Source organism: Nerophis lumbriciformis, linkage group LG36, assembly GCF_033978685.3.
Source record: "Nerophis lumbriciformis linkage group LG36, RoL_Nlum_v2.1, whole genome shotgun sequence".
NCBI classification, from domain to species: domain Eukaryota; kingdom Metazoa; phylum Chordata; class Actinopteri; order Syngnathiformes; family Syngnathidae; genus Nerophis; species Nerophis lumbriciformis.
This window is the reverse complement of record NC_084583.2, coordinates 23,074,932-23,092,572: the sequence shown is the minus strand read 5'-3', so window position 1 is coordinate 23,092,572 and position 17,641 is coordinate 23,074,932. Positions and strand designations below refer to the sequence as shown.

Genomic DNA, 17,641 nt, shown 5'->3' with positions numbered 1-17,641 from the left:
AATTCTGGCAACTGAGCTGCCTTTTTTTTTTTTTTTTTTTTTTTTTACCATAAAAACAGCAGTACTGTTTTTCCATTTACAGTAATAAACACTACATTTTGAGGTAAAATTATTGCAACTTAACATATTTCTTTTACATTTTAGTTTAAAAAAAATCTACTAAAAATGCATTAAAAAATTGGGTTATAATAGCTATTAGACTATTAGACGCGGCCCTCGGGGTCCAAACATATCAAATTGTGCCATGTAAAAGTAGCAATAGATTTCATGGTAAAATTGTCGAATTTACTGTGGTTTTTACAGCATTTTTCTCTAAATTAAAAAAGAAAACAGTACTTTTTTTTATTTTAATAAACTCTGGTGCCATTTTGGCATTTACAATAATACACCAAAAAATCTACAGTTGTTGATTTTCAATAAAAAATAAAAAACAAAAACTGGCAGCTCAGGTGCCAAAACTTTACTGTAAAATTGCAGTTTTTTTTATTTACAGTAAAAAAACTAATGTGAATTTTACAGTTAAATTCTGGCAACTGAGCTGCCTTTTTTTTTTTTTTTTTTTTTTTTACCATAAAAACAGCAGTACTGTTTTTCCATTTACAGTAATAAACACTACATTTTGAGGTAAAATTATTGCAACTTAACATATTTCTTTTACATTTTAGTTTAAAAAAAATCTACTAAAAATGCATTAAAAAATTGGGTTATAATAGCTATTAGACTATTAGAAGCGGCCCTCGGGGTCCAAACATATCAAATTGTGCCATGTAAAAGTAGCAATAGATTTCATGGTCAAATTGTCAAATTTACTGTGGTTTTTACAGCATTTTTCTCTAAATGAAAAAAAAAACAGTACTTCTTTTTACTGTAATAAACTCTGGTGCCATTTTGGCATTTACAATAATACACCAAAAAATCTACAGTTGTTGATTTTCAATAAAAAATAAAAATAAAAACTGGCAGCTCAGGTGCCAAAACTTTACTGTAAAATTGCAGTTTTTTTTATTTACAGTAAAAAAACTAATGTGAATTTTACAGTTAAATTCTGGCAACTGAGCTGCCTTTTTAAAAAAAAATTTTTTACCATAAAAACAGCAGTACTGTTTTTCCATTTACAGTAATAAACACTACATTTTGAGGTGAAATTATTGCAACTTTGCATATTTTTTTTTACATTTTAGTTTTATAAAAATCTACTAAAAAATGCATTAAAAAAGTTGTGTTATAATAGCTATTAGACTATTAGAAGCGGCCCTCGGGGTCCAAACATATCAAATTGTGCCATGTAAAAGTAGCAATAGATTTCATGGTAAAATTGTCAAATTTACTGTGGTTTTTACAGCATTTTTCTCTAAATTAAAAAAAAAACAGTACTTCTTTTTACTGTAATAAACTCTGGTGCCGTTTTGGCATTTACAATAATACACCAAAAAATCTACAGTTGTTGATTTTCAATAAAAAATAAAAATAAAAACTGGCAGCTCAGGTGCCAGAACTTTACTGTAAAATTGCAGTTTTTTTTATTTACAGTAAAAAAACTAATGTGAATTTTACAGTTAAATTCTGGCAACTGAGCTGCCTTTTTTTTTTTTTTTTTTTTTTTTTACCATAAAAACAGCAGTACTGTTTTTCCATTTACAGTAATAAACACTACATTTTGAGGTAAAATTATTGCAACTTAACATATTTCTTTTACATTTTAGTTTAAAAAAAATCTACTAAAAATGCATTAAAAAATTGGGTTATAATAGCTATTAGACTATTAGACGCGGCCCTCGGGGTCCAAACATATCAAATTGTGCCATGTAAAAGTAGCAATAGATTTCATGGTAAAATTGTCGAATTTACTGTGGTTTTTACAGCATTTTTCTCTAAATTAAAAAAGAAAACAGTACTTTTTTTTATTTTAATAAACTCTGGTGCCATTTTGGCATTTACAATAATACACCAAAAAATCTACAGTTGTTGATTTTCAATAAAAAATAAAAAACAAAAACTGGCAGCTCAGGTGCCAAAACTTTACTGTAAAATTGCAGTTTTTTTTATTTACAGTAAAAAAACTAATGTGAATTTTACAGTTAAATTCTGGCAACTGAGCTGCCTTTTTTTTTTTTTTTTTTTTTTTTACCATAAAAACAGCAGTACTGTTTTTCCATTTACAGTAATAAACACTACATTTTGAGGTAAAATTATTGCAACTTAACATATTTCTTTTACATTTTAGTTTAAAAAAAATCTACTAAAAATGCATTAAAAAATTGGGTTATAATAGCTATTAGACTATTAGAAGCGGCCCTCGGGGTCCAAACATATCAAATTGTGCCATGTAAAAGTAGCAATAGATTTCATGGTCAAATTGTCAAATTTACTGTGGTTTTTACAGCATTTTTCTCTAAATGAAAAAAAAAACAGTACTTCTTTTTACTGTAATAAACTCTGGTGCCATTTTGGCATTTACAATAATACACCAAAAAATCTACAGTTGTTGATTTTCAATAAAAAATAAAAATAAAAACTGGCAGCTCAGGTGCCAAAACTTTACTGTAAAATTGCAGTTTTTTTTATTTACAGTAAAAAAACTAATGTGAATTTTACAGTTAAATTCTGGCAACTGAGCTGCCTTTTTAAAAAAAAATTTTTTACCATAAAAACAGCAGTACTGTTTTTCCATTTACAGTAATAAACACTACATTTTGAGGTGAAATTATTGCAACTTTGCATATTTTTTTTTACATTTTAGTTTTATAAAAATCTACTAAAAAATGCATTAAAAAAGTTGTGTTATAATAGCTATTAGACTATTAGAAGCGGCCCTCGGGGTCCAAACATATCAAATTGTGCCATGTAAAAGTAGCAATAGATTTCATGGTAAAATTGTCAAATTTACTGTGGTTTTTACAGCATTTTTCTCTAAATTAAAAAAAAAACAGTACTTCTTTTTACTGTAATAAACTCTGGTGCCGTTTTGGCATTTACAATAATACACCAAAAAATCTACAGTTGTTGATTTTCAATAAAAAATAAAAATAAAAACTGGCAGCTCAGGTGCCAGAACTTTACTGTAAAATTGCAGTTTTTTTTATTTACAGTAAAAAAACTAATGTGAATTTTACAGTTAAATTCTGGCAACTGAGCTGCCTTTTTTTTTTTTTTTTTTTTTTTTTTTTTACCATAAAAACAACAGTACTGTTTCTCCATTTACAGTAATAAACACTACATTTTGAGGTGAAATTATAGCAACTTAGCATATTTTTTTTTACATTTTAGTTTAAAAAAAATCTACTAAAAAATGCATTAAAAAAATTGGGTAATAGTAGCCGTTAGACTATTAGAATTGGCCCTCGGGGTCCAAACATATCAAATTGTGCCATGTAAAAGTAGCAATAGATTTCATGGTAAAATTGTCAAATTTACTGTGGTTTTTACAGCATTTTTCTCTAAATTAAAAAAAAAAACAGTACTTATTTTTACTGTAATAAACTCTGGTGCCGTTTTGGCATTTACAATAATACACCAAAAAATCTACAGTTGTTGATTTTCAATAAAAAATAAAAATAAAAACTGGCAGCCCAGGTGCCAGAACTTTACTGTAAAATTGCAGTTTTTTTTATTTACAGTAAAAAAACTAATGTGAATTTTACAGTTAAATTCTGGCAACTGAGCTGCCTTTTTTTTTTTTTTTTTTTTTTTTTTTTTTTTTACCATAAAAACAACAGTACTGTTTCTCCATTTACAGTAATAAACACTACATTTTGAGGTGAAATTATAGCAACTTAGCATATTTTTTTTTACATTTTAGTTTAAAAAAAATCTACTAAAAAATGCATTAAAAAAATTGGGTTATAGTAGCCGTTAGACTATTAGAATTGGCCCTCGGGGTCCAAACATATCAAATTGTGCCATGTAAAAGTAGCAATAGATTTCATGGTAAAATTGGCAAATTTACTGTGGTTTTTACAGCATTTTTCTCTAAATTAAAAAAAAAACAGTACTTTTTTTTTATTGTAATAAACTCTGGTGCCGTTTTGGCATTTACAATAATACACCAAAAAATCTACAGTTGTTGATTTTCAATAAAAAATAAAAATAAAAACTGGCATCTCAGGTGCCAAAACTTTACTGTAAAATTGCAGTTTTTTTAATTTACAGTAAAAAAACTAATGTGAATTTTACAGTTAAATTCTGGCAACTGAGCTGCCTTTTTTTTTTTTTTTTTTTTTTTTTTACCATAAAAACAGCAGTACTGTTTTTCCATTTACAGTAATAAACACTACATTTTGAGGTGAAATTCTTGCAACTTTGCATATTTTTTTTTACATTTTAGTTTTATAAAAATCTACTAACAAATGCATTAAAAAAGTTGGGTTATAATAGCTATGAGACTATTAGAAGCGGCCCTTGGGGTCCAAACATATCAAATTGTGCCATGTAAAAGTAGCAATAGATTTCATGGTCAAATTGTCAAATTTACTGTGGTTTTTACAGCATTTTTCTCTAAATTAAAAAAAAAACAGTACTTCTTTTTACTGTAATAAACTCTGGTGCCGTTTTGGCATTTACAATAATACACCAAAAAATCTACAGTTGTTGATTTTCAATAAAAAATAAAAATAACAACTGGCAGCTCAGGTGCCAAAACTTTACTGTAAAATTGCAGTTTTTTTTATTTACAGTAAAAAAACTAATGTGAATTTTACAGTTAAATTCTGGCAACTGAGCTGCTTTTTTTTTTTTTTTTTTTTTTTACCATAAAAACAGCAGTACTGTTTTTCCATTTACAGTAATAAACACAAAATTTTGAGTGAAATTATTGCAACTTTGCATGTTTTTTTTTACATTTTAGTTTTATAAAAATCTACTAACAAATGCATTAAAAAAGTTGGGTTATAATAGCTATTAGACTATTAGAAGCGGCCCTCGGGGTCCAAACATATCAAATTGTGCCATGTAAAAGTAGCAATAGATTTAATAGTAAAATTGTCAAATTTACTGTGGTTTTTACAGCATTTTTCTCTAAATGAAAAAAAAAACAGTACTTTTTTTTACTGTAATAAACTCTGGTGCCGTTTTGGCATTTACAATAATACACCAAAAAATCTACAGTTGTTGATTTTCAATAAAAAATAAAAATAAAAACTGTCCGCTCAGGTGCCAAAACTTTACTGTAAAATTGCAGGTTTTTTTTATTTACAGTAAAAAAACTAATGTAAATTTTACAGTTAAATTCTGGCAACTGAGCTGCCTTTTTTTTTTTTTTTACCATAAAAACAGCAGTACTATTTTTCCATTTACAGTAATAAACACTAAATTATGAGGTGAAATTAATGCAACTTATCAAATATTTTTTAACATTTTAGTTTAAAAAAAAAATCTACTAAAAAAATGGTGTTATAATAGCTATTAGACTATTAGAAGTGGTCCTCGGGGTCCAAACATAACTGCGAAAACGACGAGAAAAAAAAAAAAAAACGACTTTGACGCTGCTGCTCTAGAGTGACGTAAAGATTATTACAAACCCCGTTTCCATATGAGTTGGGAAATTGTGTTAGATGTAAATATAAACGGAATACAATGATTTGCGAATCATTTTCAACCCATATTCAGTTGAATATGCTACAAAGACAACATATTTGATGTTCAAACTGATAAACATTTTTTGTTGTTGCAAATAATCATTAACTTTAGAATTTGATGCCAGCAACACATGACAAAGAAGTTGGGAAAGGTGGCAATAAATACTGATAAAGTTGAGGAATGCTCATCAAACACTTATTTGGAACATCCCACAGGTGAGCAGGCAAATTGGGAACAGGTGGGTGCCATGATTGGGTATAAAAGTAGATTCCATGAAATGCTCAGTCATTCACAAACAAGGATGGGGCGAGGGTCACCACTTTGTCAACAAATGCGTGAGCAAATTGTTGAACAGTTTAAGAAAAACCTTTCTCAACCAGCTATTGCAAGGAATTTAGGGATTTCACCATCTACGGTCCGTAATATCATCAAAGGGTTCAGAGAATTTGCAGAAATCACTGCACGTAAGCAGCTAAGCCCGTGACCTTCGATCCCTCAGGCTGTACTGCATCAACAAGCGACATCAGTGTGTAAAGGATATCACCACATGGGCTCAAGAACACTTCAGAAACCCACTGTCAGTAACTACATTTGGTCGCTACATCTGTAAGTGCAAGTTAAAACTCTCCTATGCAAGGCGAAAACTGTTTATCAACAACACCCGGAAACGCCGTCGGCTTCGCTGGGCCTGAGCTCATCTAAGATGGACTGATACAAAGTGGAAAAGTGTTCTGTGGTCTGACGAGTCCACATTTCAAATTGTTTTTGGAAACTGTGGACGTCGTGTCCTCCGGACCAAAGAGGAAAAGAACCATCCGGATTGTTATTGGCGCAAAGTTGAAAAGCCAGGCATCTGTGATGGTATGGGGGTGTATTAGTGCCCAAGACATGGGTAACTTACACATCTGTGAAGGCGCCATTAATGCTGAAAGGGACATGCAGGTTTTGGAGCAACATATGTTGCCATCCAAGCAACGTTACCATGGACGCCCCTGCTTATTTCAGCAAGACAATGCCAAGCCACGTGTTGTACCAACGTGGCTTCATAGTAAAAGAGTGCGGGTACTAGACTGGCCTGCCTGTAGTCCAGACCTGTCTCCCATTGAAAATGTGTGGCGCATTATGAAGCCTAAAATAGCACAACGTAGACCCCCGGACTGTTGAACAACTTAAGCTGTACATCAAGCAAGAATGGGAAAGAATTCCACCTGAGAAGCTTCAAAAATGTGTCTCCTCAGTTCCCAAATGTTTACTGAGTGTTGTTAAAAGGAAAGGCCATGTAACACAGTGGTGAGCATGCCCTTTCCCAACTACTTTGGCACGTGTTGCAGCCATGAAATTCTAAGTTAATTATTATTTGCAAAAAAAAAAAAAAAGTTTATGAGTTTGAACATCAAATATGTTGTCTTTGTAGTGCATTCAATTGAATATGGGTTGAAAAGGATCTGCAAATCATTGTATTCCGTTTACCGTATTTTCCGCACCATAAGGCGCCCTGGGTTATAAGCCGCGCCTTCAATGAACGGCATATTTCAAAACTTTGTCCACCTATAAGCCGCCCCGTGTTGTAAGCCGCATCTAACTGCGCTAAAGGAATGTCATAAAAACAGTCAGATAGGTCAGTCAAACTTTAATAATATATTAAAAACCAGCGTTCTAACAACTCTGTTCACTCCCAAAATGTACGCAAATGTGCAATCACAAACATACGTATATCAACATGGACGAAGCTGCGTGAAAAAAGCCACCCGGCCTCTTCGCGTAAACTTAAACTTACCTTAACCACTCGCTCATCTTTTCTTCATCCATCCCTTCGAGTTAGCTTTTATGATGACGCCGGCTGGAAAGGTCTCTTTTGGCAAGGTCTTCCTTTTGAATATCACCATGGGTGGAAGTTTCCGGCCATTAGCATGGCAAGCTAGAACCACAGTGAAGGATGACTTCTCATTCCCCGTGGTGCGAATATTCACCGTACGTGCTCCCGTTGTATCCACAGTGCGGTTCACAGGAATATCAGTTGCTGTGAAATACGGTAGTAATCCGTGTGCGGATGGAGAGATTGCGTCTTTTCATGAACCGGATCCTTGTCGCTTTGTAGGAGCCATTTACTTTCTTTTTTATTCAAGAAAATGTTTTTAATTGATTTATCTTATTTAAAAAAAAAAGACCTTATCTTCACCATACTTGGTTGTTCAAATTAGGCATAATAATGTGTTAATTCTATATATCGGTATCGGTTGATATCGGTATCGGTAATTAAGAGTTGGGCAATATCGGAATATCGGATATCGGCAAAAAAGCCATTATCGGACATCCCTAAAATAAAGGCATCATGTTGCTGTGATATGTATTTCCCCATATTTCTGCACAATAATTGAAATAAAGTCGAATAATTGAGCCAAACAACATTCTCATCGTTGTTGGAAACTGTATTTAACCTTGTTCAAAATAAATAAGCTTTTAGATACTTTATTTGTATATGTTAGTTATGTCTATTCTAGTTTAAAAGGTTTAATATTTGCTTAAAGGTATCATCATTTTTGTACACACTAGTTGTATTAATTGTTTTTTTTTAAAGTTCTTTTGAACTCTAATTCTAACTTAATGCATATTTTCCATTCCAATTTTTAACGCATTCTTCTGTATTTTTTCATTTTTTTCATTTTTCAATTATTCCAGTGATTTCTGTGGTTTTTTTTCTTACTTTTGCAAAAAAAAATAATACAGTATCAGATGTAAACACACAAAGGAAATGAAACGTACGGTGATATCCGCGCGCTTTTTCTTCTTCTACGCGGGCGGGTGGTTGCTTACAGTAGAAGAAGAAGCGCTTCCTGTTCTATGGGGGCGGGTGCTTACCTTGGCGGTGGCTTGCGTAGGAGAAGAAGCGCTTCCTGTTCTACCGGGAAAAAAGATGGCGGCTGTTTACCGAAGTTGCGAGACCGAAACTTTATGAAAATGAATCTTAATATTTATCCATATATAAAGCGCACCGGGTTAAAAGCCGCACTGTCAGCTTTTGAGTAAATTTGTGGTTTTTAGGTGCGGCTAATAGTGCGGAAAATACGGTATATTTACATCTAACACAATTTCCCAACTCATATGGAAACGGGGTTTGTAGATCAAACGCCCAGCAAGGCAACACACAGTCTACGTCTCAGGTATGTCACCCAACTGGTACAGTCTAAATCCAAATTGTCAAGAGTTGCTCATAACTATGTCTGTGTTCACGTCAGCTCGCTTTGTGTTAACTGTCTTCTCCAACCACTGGATCCGATCCATCCATTTCATACCGCTTGTCCTGAAAGACTCTTAATTATTAGTCCTCACCGTGATGCAGACACCAGCCACGGCCCTCCTCTCCTTAAGGTTCATCTCTCCATCCAGATTGGCTGTCTCTATGTGACACACGCTGTTGGCGTCTGAAGTGTGCAGGAGCAGAAGGTCTGCAGGGACGATCTCGTTGCAGAGCACCTTCAAGAAGTCACCCACTCGCACGTCCTTCCAACACCGCTCCATAAACTGCTTGTCTTTCCTGAAATTCGGAGCAACATTTTTGGTTTTTGCAAGAGTCATACACTTGAGAGCTACAAAGCATAGTTTTCCATGTAACCACTTTGTTTATTGTTATGTGTAGAAGTATCTAAGTGTAGGTGTACTTGCAGTGCTGGCAAACAATGAGTGACAGCTGACTGCAGGTATGTTGCCATTCATGTACGACCTGATTGGCTGGCTTCCTTTCAACACGCCACACCTTTTACAGCAATGACGTGCAGTATTTTTTAGCCTGTTGTGCTCAGCTGCGCACATAATATGTCGTCAAATGTGTGCATCGTCACATTTTTCATAACACGACGCAGTCTTACTCAAAGCGATGCTGTCTTTTTCATAACATTCAAGACCTCAGCGCACGTCCTGAGACCTCAAGAAGGATTCACTTTCCTGTGTTTGCTGTGTGTTTGGCTTTTTGTATCCAATTTGCAGCACTCCAACAAGAGCTACAAGAAGAATAATGCACACATTCAAGGTTAAGGATGTAAGCATGGGAACATGTTATTAATGTTGTCCCTTATTATTACAGGTAAAAGCCAGTAAATTAGAATATTTTGAAAAACTTGATTTATTTCAGTAATTGCATTCAAAAGGTGTAACTTGTACATTATATTTATTCATTGCACACAGACTGATGCATTCAAATGTTTGTTTCATTTAATTTTGATGATTTGAAGTGGCAACAAATGAAAATCCAAAATTCCGTGTGTCACAAAATTAGAATATTGTGTAAGGCTAATACAAAAAAGGGATTTTTGTATTAGTCCTGTCGGCAACCCAAAATGTTGAAAGAGCCATAGTGGACCAAAAATACAAAAACAAATCTTTCTGGAGCCGCAAAAAATTAAAAGCCATATTACATACAGCTAGTGTGTCATGAGATATAAATTGAATTAAGAGGACTTAAAGGAAACTAAATGAGCTCAAATATAGCTACAAACGAGGCATAATGATGCAATATGTACATATAGCTAGCCTAAATAGCATGTTAGCATCGATTAGCTTTCAGTCATGCAGTGACCAAATATGTCTGATTAGCACTCCACACAAGTCAATAACATCAACAAAACTCACCTTTGATACACAACGTTAAAAGTTTGGTGGACAAAATGAGACAGAAAAAAGAAGTGGCATAAAACACGTCCTAGAAAGTCGGAGAAAGTTATACATGTAAACAAACTAAGGTGAGTTCAAGGACCGCCAAAATTAGTAGGACAAAACGGCGCTCGCCAAATATTCGAATCAGTGAAGTTAATATAAACAGTGTGCTTTGTAACAATTAGGGAGGTTTGTGTCATGTTTGTCCTCATACAGAAACCATATTAAAACAAAAATAGATTTTTTTTCCCCTCATCTTTTTCCATTTTTCATACATTTTTTGAAAAAGCTCCAGAGAGCCACTAGGGCGGCGCTAAAGAGCCGCATGCGGCTCTAGAGCCGCGGGTTGCCGACCCCTGGACTAGACGTATAAGATTTCATGGGATTTAGCGATTAGGAGTGACAGATTGTTTGGTAAACGTATAGCATGTTCTATATGTTATAGTTATTTGAATGACTCTTACCATAATATGTTACGTTAACATACCAGTTGGTTATTTATGCCTCATATAACGTACACTTATTCAGCCTGTTGTTCACTATTCTTTATTTATTTTAAATTGCCTTTCAAATGTCTATTCTTGGTGTTGGCTTTTATCAAATAAATGTCCCCAAAAAATGCGACTTGTATTCCAGTGCGACTTATATATGGTTTTTCCTTCTTTATTATGCATTTTCGGCCGGTGCGACTTATACTCCGGAGGGACTTATACTCCGAAAAAAAACGGTAACACATTATTATGCCTAATTTTGTTGTGATGCCCTGCTCTATTACATTCCTCCCCTTTTAGAAATGTAGAAGTTACTCAAAATAAATAAACAACCCAACCAAAAAATGCAGCAGCTCAATTAAAAAACTGTACTTATTTTTTATTTTTTTCAAAAAAAACAAAAACAAAACAAAAACTGTACTTAAGCCACTTTTTTTTTTTTTTTAGTACTGAACTCTTAACCCTCATTTGTAAACAATAACATGCTTATTATACAAACAGTATTTGTACACCGTATTTCTTATATATATATATACAGAGGTGGGTAGTAACGCGCTACATTTACTCCGTTACATCTACTTGAGTAACTTTTGGGATAAATTGTACTTCTAAGAGTAGTTTTAATGCAACATACTTTTACTTTTACTTGAGTATATTTATAGAGAAGAAACGCTACTTTTACTCCGCTACTTTTATCTACATTCAGCTCGCTACTCGCTACTAATTTTTATCGATCTGTTAATGCACGCTTTGTTTGTTTTGGTCTGTCAGACAGACCTTCAAAGTGCCTGCGTTTCAACAAATACAGTCACTGGTGACGTTCACTCCGTTCCACCAATCAGATGCAGTCACTGGTGACGTTGGACCAATCAAACAGAGCCAGGCGGTCACATGACCTGACTTAAACAAGTTGAAAAACTTATTGGGGTGTTACCATTTAGTGGTCAATTGTACGGAATATGTACTGTACTGTGCAATCTACTAATAAAAGTTCCAATCAATCAATCGAAAGTGTGAAGGAAAAAAAGACCCTTTTTTATTTCAACCGTACATCCCGTCAAAAGCCTAAAGACTGACTGCACAGTTCCTGTCTTCACAATAAAAGTGCCGCTCCATCGCGCCTGCGCTTTCAAAACAAGAGTCACCGAAAGCCAGCGCAAACAAGCTAGCAAGCTACGGAGTTTGCCGCCAATGTATTTCTTGTAAAGTGTATAAAAACGAATATGGAAGCTGGACAAATAAGATGCCAAAAACCAACCACTTTCATGTGGTATTAGACAGAAAGGAGGAACTTTTTTTCTCCTCCATTTGAAAATGTGGACGCTATCAGCACTACTGTCTGATTCCAATCAATGCAAGTCATCAGAATCAGGTAATACACCAACTTATATTCTTGTCTTCATGAAAGAAAGGAATCTATGTGTTAAACATGCATGTATATTCATTAAAACACCTTTAACATGTAAACAAAAACGGCAAAATAAATAAATATAAATTATATACTGTATATATATATATGTGTATATATATATATAAATGTGTGTGTGTATATACAGAGCCGGCCCAAGGCATAAGCGTACTAAGCGCTTGCTTAGGGCCCCGCGGCCACCAGGGGGCCCCCAAAAGCAATTAACAAAAAATTATTATTTTTTATTTTTTTCCATGTACGAGTCTGACTGATGATTTCTAAATGATCAAAGATATATTATTGTACAAAAACACAATTTTAGGTCAACATTTTTGCACATTGCTGTTTCAGGTTTTTGTTACCAAAAATAATAAAGTGAATCAGAATCAGCTTTATTGTCCAGTTATGTTTAACACACATGGAATTTAACTTCAGTAGACTGCGCTCTCTTTGTACAAAGTAAACATTAAATATGAACAATTAACTAAAAATATAAACTAGTAATTAAAGACTAATATGTACAAGACTGATGAGACAAGATGACACTTTTACTGTAAATACAAAGCTTTATCACTTGGACTGTTCAACCCCAGGCCACTCTTGTAGCTGAATGTTTTCTACATTTTAAGATTAAGAACCATATGTGGCACTCTGGACATCATTCGTTCATTCATTGGTATTATTTATGTTCTTAACTGGGCCACCCCCATATCTTTATAAATGACATGTCATTTGTAAAGACATGCCAGGCTGACAATAGGATCATGTAAACAACACTGCCAGAGCCGCAATGAGTTTATAGTAGGTGTGTGAATGATCAACAATCAATATTATTGGCAGAAATAGAGGGCCCCAAAATCAAATTTTGCTTAGGGCCCCATGGAGGCTTGGGCCGGCACTGTGTATATATATATATATATATATATATATATATATATATATATATATATATAATATATATATATATATATATATATATATATATATATACATACATGTGTGTATATATATATGTGTGTATGTATATATATATATATATATATATATATATATATATATATATATATATATATATATATATGTCTTAATAAGGTTATCCAAAAAATAGTGCTCGATACCGTAGTAGAGCGCAATATATGTATGTGTGGGGAAAAAAAATCACAAGACTACTTCATCTCTACAGGCCTGTTTCATGAGGGGTTCCCTCAATCATCAGGAGATTTTTTTATTTTATTTTATTTTATTTATTTATTTTTAAATCTCCTGATGATTGAGGGAACCCCTCATGAAACAGGCCTGTAGAGATGAAGTAGTCTTGTGATTTTTCCCCCCCACACATACATATATATATATATATATATATATATATATATATATATATATATATATATATATATATATATATATATATATATATATATATATATATATATATATATATATATATATATATGATATGTGTGTGTATGTTACTCATCAGTTACTCAGTACTTGAGTAGTTTTTTCACAACATACTTTTTACTTTTACTCAAGTAAATATTTGGGTGACTACTCCTTACTTTTACTTGAGTAATAAATCTCTAAAGTAACAGTACTCTTATTTGAGTACAATTTCTGGCTACTCTACCCACCTCTGTATATATATGAAATACTTGACTTGGTGAATTCTAGCTGTAAATATACTCCTCCCCTCTTAGCCCCACCCCGACCACGCCCCCCACCCCCCACGCCCCCGAAATCGGAGGTCTCAAGGTTGGCAAGTATGTTTGTTCACTTTACGGCAGTGATTCAAAAATAGATCCGCGCTAACCTTAGCGTCTCAGCTGACACGACACCTCGGTTGAGGCTTTCATCAAATGCGCACAACGCCGCGGCGAGAGATTCTGTTGTGAGCCGCTTCAAAAGAGGAATAATCTCCCACACAATTTCTATTTCTAAGTCAAGAATTCCCACGGGGGCCTGAAAGGCAGAGGAAGAGGAGGAGAGGAAGAAGCACGTGCACGCCGAGACTGTGGCGCACTTTAGCTCGTAGTCGGGGACGTGTCACAGGCCGTTTACCTGCTGTAGACGAAGCACGGCATGTTATTGAGCTTCTTGTCCGACTGGTACCTCCTGAAGTCCTCCCAGGCGTCTTTGAGGGCGGTGAGGGACAGGATGACGCAGATGGGGATGAGAGCCACCTCGGGCTGGAAGGCGTTCACCACGGGGACAAAGTTGAGGATAGCCAGGCCCACGAAGTAGATGTTGGCCAGGCGGTGGAACTGCTCGTACAGGTTCATGGGGATGAAGAAGAGCGGGGTGTATTTGGTGGTCTTGATGGCGTTTCCCGGCAAGTAGCGGTTGGGCTGCTTCCTCTTCTCCAGGCCCTCGTAGGGAAGATTAGACACCAAGTGGCGGAGGTCCTGCTGCCGGGCCCTTTGACCTCTGAGGGCGTCCCTCAGCAGGGACAGAGGGCTCCACCACACCATGGCGACACTCTGCGCGTCAGCAGGCTCCTTTTCTTCCCATCCTCTCTCCGCTGCCGCACTCTTTCAGGTTGTGTGTGTGTGTGTGTGTGTGTGTGTGTGTGTGTGTGAGCGTTTGTGTCAGAGGTGTCAGAGTCCGCCCCTTGCTTTTGACAGGTGTGTTCACATTCCTAAAGGCACCAAGTCTCCCGGAGAAGGGAAATACTTTACTGTGAAAAAGACAAAAAAGGCCCTAATTAAAAATATATAATGAACTTACAGCTGGATGTCATTTTTTTTTTTTTGGAACACGGCAATACTCAAGTTTGTAATGGTTCAGTCAGAGTCTACACTGCAAAAAGTGAAATCTACCGTATTTTCCGCACTATAAGCCGCACCTAAAAACCACAAATTTTCACAAAAGCTGACAGTGCGGCTTATAACCCGGTGCGCCTTATATATGGATTAATATAAATATTTATTTTCATAAAGTTTCGGTCTCGCAACTACGGTAAACAGCCGCCATCTTTTTTCCCCGTAGAAGAGGAAGCGCTTCTTCTTCTATGGTAAGCAACTGCCAAGGTAAGCACCCGACCCCGTAGAAGAGGAAGCGCTTCTTCTTCTATGGTAAGCAACTGCCAAGGTAAGCACCCGCCCCCGTAGAAGAGGAAGCGCTTCTTCTTCTACGGTAAGCAACCACCCGCCCCCGTAGAAGAAGAAGAAGCGCGCGGGTATTACGTTTCATTTCCTTTGTGTGTTTACACCTGTAAAGACCACAAAATGGCTCCTACTAAGCGACACGCGTATAACGCAGAATTTAAACTTAAGGCAATAAGTCATGCCGAAGAACACGGAAATAGAGCAGCAGCAAGAGAATATAACATAAATGAATCGCGCCCACATCACAGATGGTGTCAAAAAACAAGTGAAGCACACAAATACAACACTCGCCGTCATTCCGGGTGGATTAACCAAAGAACTCCAACCGCTCGATATTGGTGTCAACAAGGCATTTAAAGCACGACTGCGAACGGCGTGGGAACAATGGATGACCGAAGGCGAACACACCTTCACTAAGACAGGGAGACAGCGCCGGACGACATACGCCAACATCTGCCAGTGGATCGTAAATGCCTGGGCGGATATTTCGGTCACAACTGTGGTCCGAGCTTTCCGGAAGGCAATGACTTCGACGAGACGGAGCCGGCCATTTTGGATCCCGTATTCGCCCAACTTTTTAATTCGGACACCGAAGGAGAAGAATTCGAGGGATTTATGAATGAAGAATAACTTCAGAAAGTGAGCGTTATGTTTATTTTGTGTGTTGTGACATTAACGTTCGAGCAACATTAAGTTATTTATGCACTATTTTGAATTTTTACTATGTTTGTGATTGCACATTTGCACATTACCGTACATTTTGGGAGTGAACAGAGTTGTTAGAACGCTGGTTTTTAATATATTATTAAAGTTTGACTGACCTATCTGACTGTTTTTTTGACATTCCCTTTAGCGCAGTTAGATGCGGCTTATAACACGGGGCGGCTTATAGGTGGACAAAGTTTTGAAATATGCCGTTCATTGAAGGCGCGGCTTATAACCCAGGGCGGCTTATGGTGCGGAAAATACGGTAAGTAAGATTAAACATCTCACATAAGGGTGGTATTTGCTTACTTTCTGTCTGATAAGCAGAGGTGGGTAGAGTAGCCAGAAATTGTACTCAAGTAAGAGTACTGTTACTTTAGAGATGTATTACTCAAGTAAAAGTAAGGAGTAGTCACCCAAATATTTACTTGAGTAAAAGTGAAAAGTATGTTGTGAAAAAACTACTCAAGTACTGAGTAACTGATGAGTAACATACACACACACACACATATATATATATATATATATATATATATATATATATATATATATATATATATATATATATATATATATACATTGATATATACAGTATATAATTTATATGTATTTATTTTGCTGTTTTTGTTTACATGTTAAAGGTGTTTTAATGAATATACATGCATGTTTAACATATAGATTCCTTTCTTTCATGAAGACTAGAATATAAGTTGGTGTATTACCTGATTCTGATGACTTGCGTTGATTGTAATCAGACAGTAGTGATGATAACGTCCACGTTTTCAAATGGAGGAGAAGAAAAGTTCCTTCTTTCTGTCTAATACCACATGAAAGTGGTGGGTTTTTGGCATCTTATTTGTCCAGCTTCCATATTCGTTTTTATACACTTTACAAGAAATATATTGGCGTCAAACTCCTTAGCTTGCTAGCTTGTTTGCGCTGGCTTTCGGAGACTCTTGTTTTGAAAGCGCAGGCGCGATGGAGCGGCACTTTTATTGTGAAGACAGGAACGTCCTCATGTGCGGTCAGTCTTTAGGCTTTTGACGGGATGTACGGTTGAAATAAAAAAAGGATCTTTTTTCCTTCACACTTTTGATTGATTGATTGGAACTTTTATTAGTAGATTGCACAGTACAGTACATATTCCGTACAATTGACCACTAAATGGTAACACCCCAATAAGTTTTTCAACTTGTTTAAGTCGGGGTCCACTTAAATTGATTCATGATACAGATATATACTATCAGATATACTATCATCATAATACAGTCATCACACAAGATAATCATCAGGGTGTATACATTGAATTATTTACGTGACATGCACATAGCGGCACGCACTTACGGGCAAGCGATCAAATGTTTGGAAGCGTACTCACGGTACCGTGTCTGCGTATCCCATACTTACCAACCTTGAGACCTCCGATTTCGGGAGGTGGGGGGAGGGGGGCGTGGTCAGGGGCGGGGCGGGGCGTGGTTGGGGGCGTGGTTAAGAGGGGAGGAGTATATTGACAGCTAGAATTCACCAAGTCAAGTATTTCATACATATATATATATATATATATATATATATATATATATATATATATATATATATATATATATATATATATATATATATATATATATATATATATATATATACAGGGACGTGCACATGATTATAGAGGGGCAGAGGCTCAATGTCAGAAAAGGGCAGGAAATTTGTTT

General features: G+C 35.3%; 1 protein-coding gene across 2 annotated transcripts in view; it reads right to left on the bottom strand.

Annotated features, from left to right (window-relative positions):
• Nucleotides 1-14,668, bottom strand: part of atp10b (ATPase phospholipid transporting 10B) — a 105,914-nt gene extending 91,246 nt beyond the window's left edge. For both annotated transcript variants that reach the window (XR_012049356.1, XM_061930097.2), the window contains exons 1-2: nt 14,182-14,668; nt 8,905-9,109 (exon numbers count right to left, since the gene is read on the bottom strand). Coding sequence is in view for 1 of the 2 variants with exons in the window: in XM_061930097.2 (XP_061786081.2) it covers nt 8,905-9,109; nt 14,182-14,591 (615 nt within the window). In the remaining variant the exon portion in view is untranslated. The remainder of the gene's footprint in view (nt 1-8,904; nt 9,110-14,181) is intronic.
• Between the last annotated feature and the right edge of the window lie 2,973 nt (nt 14,669-17,641).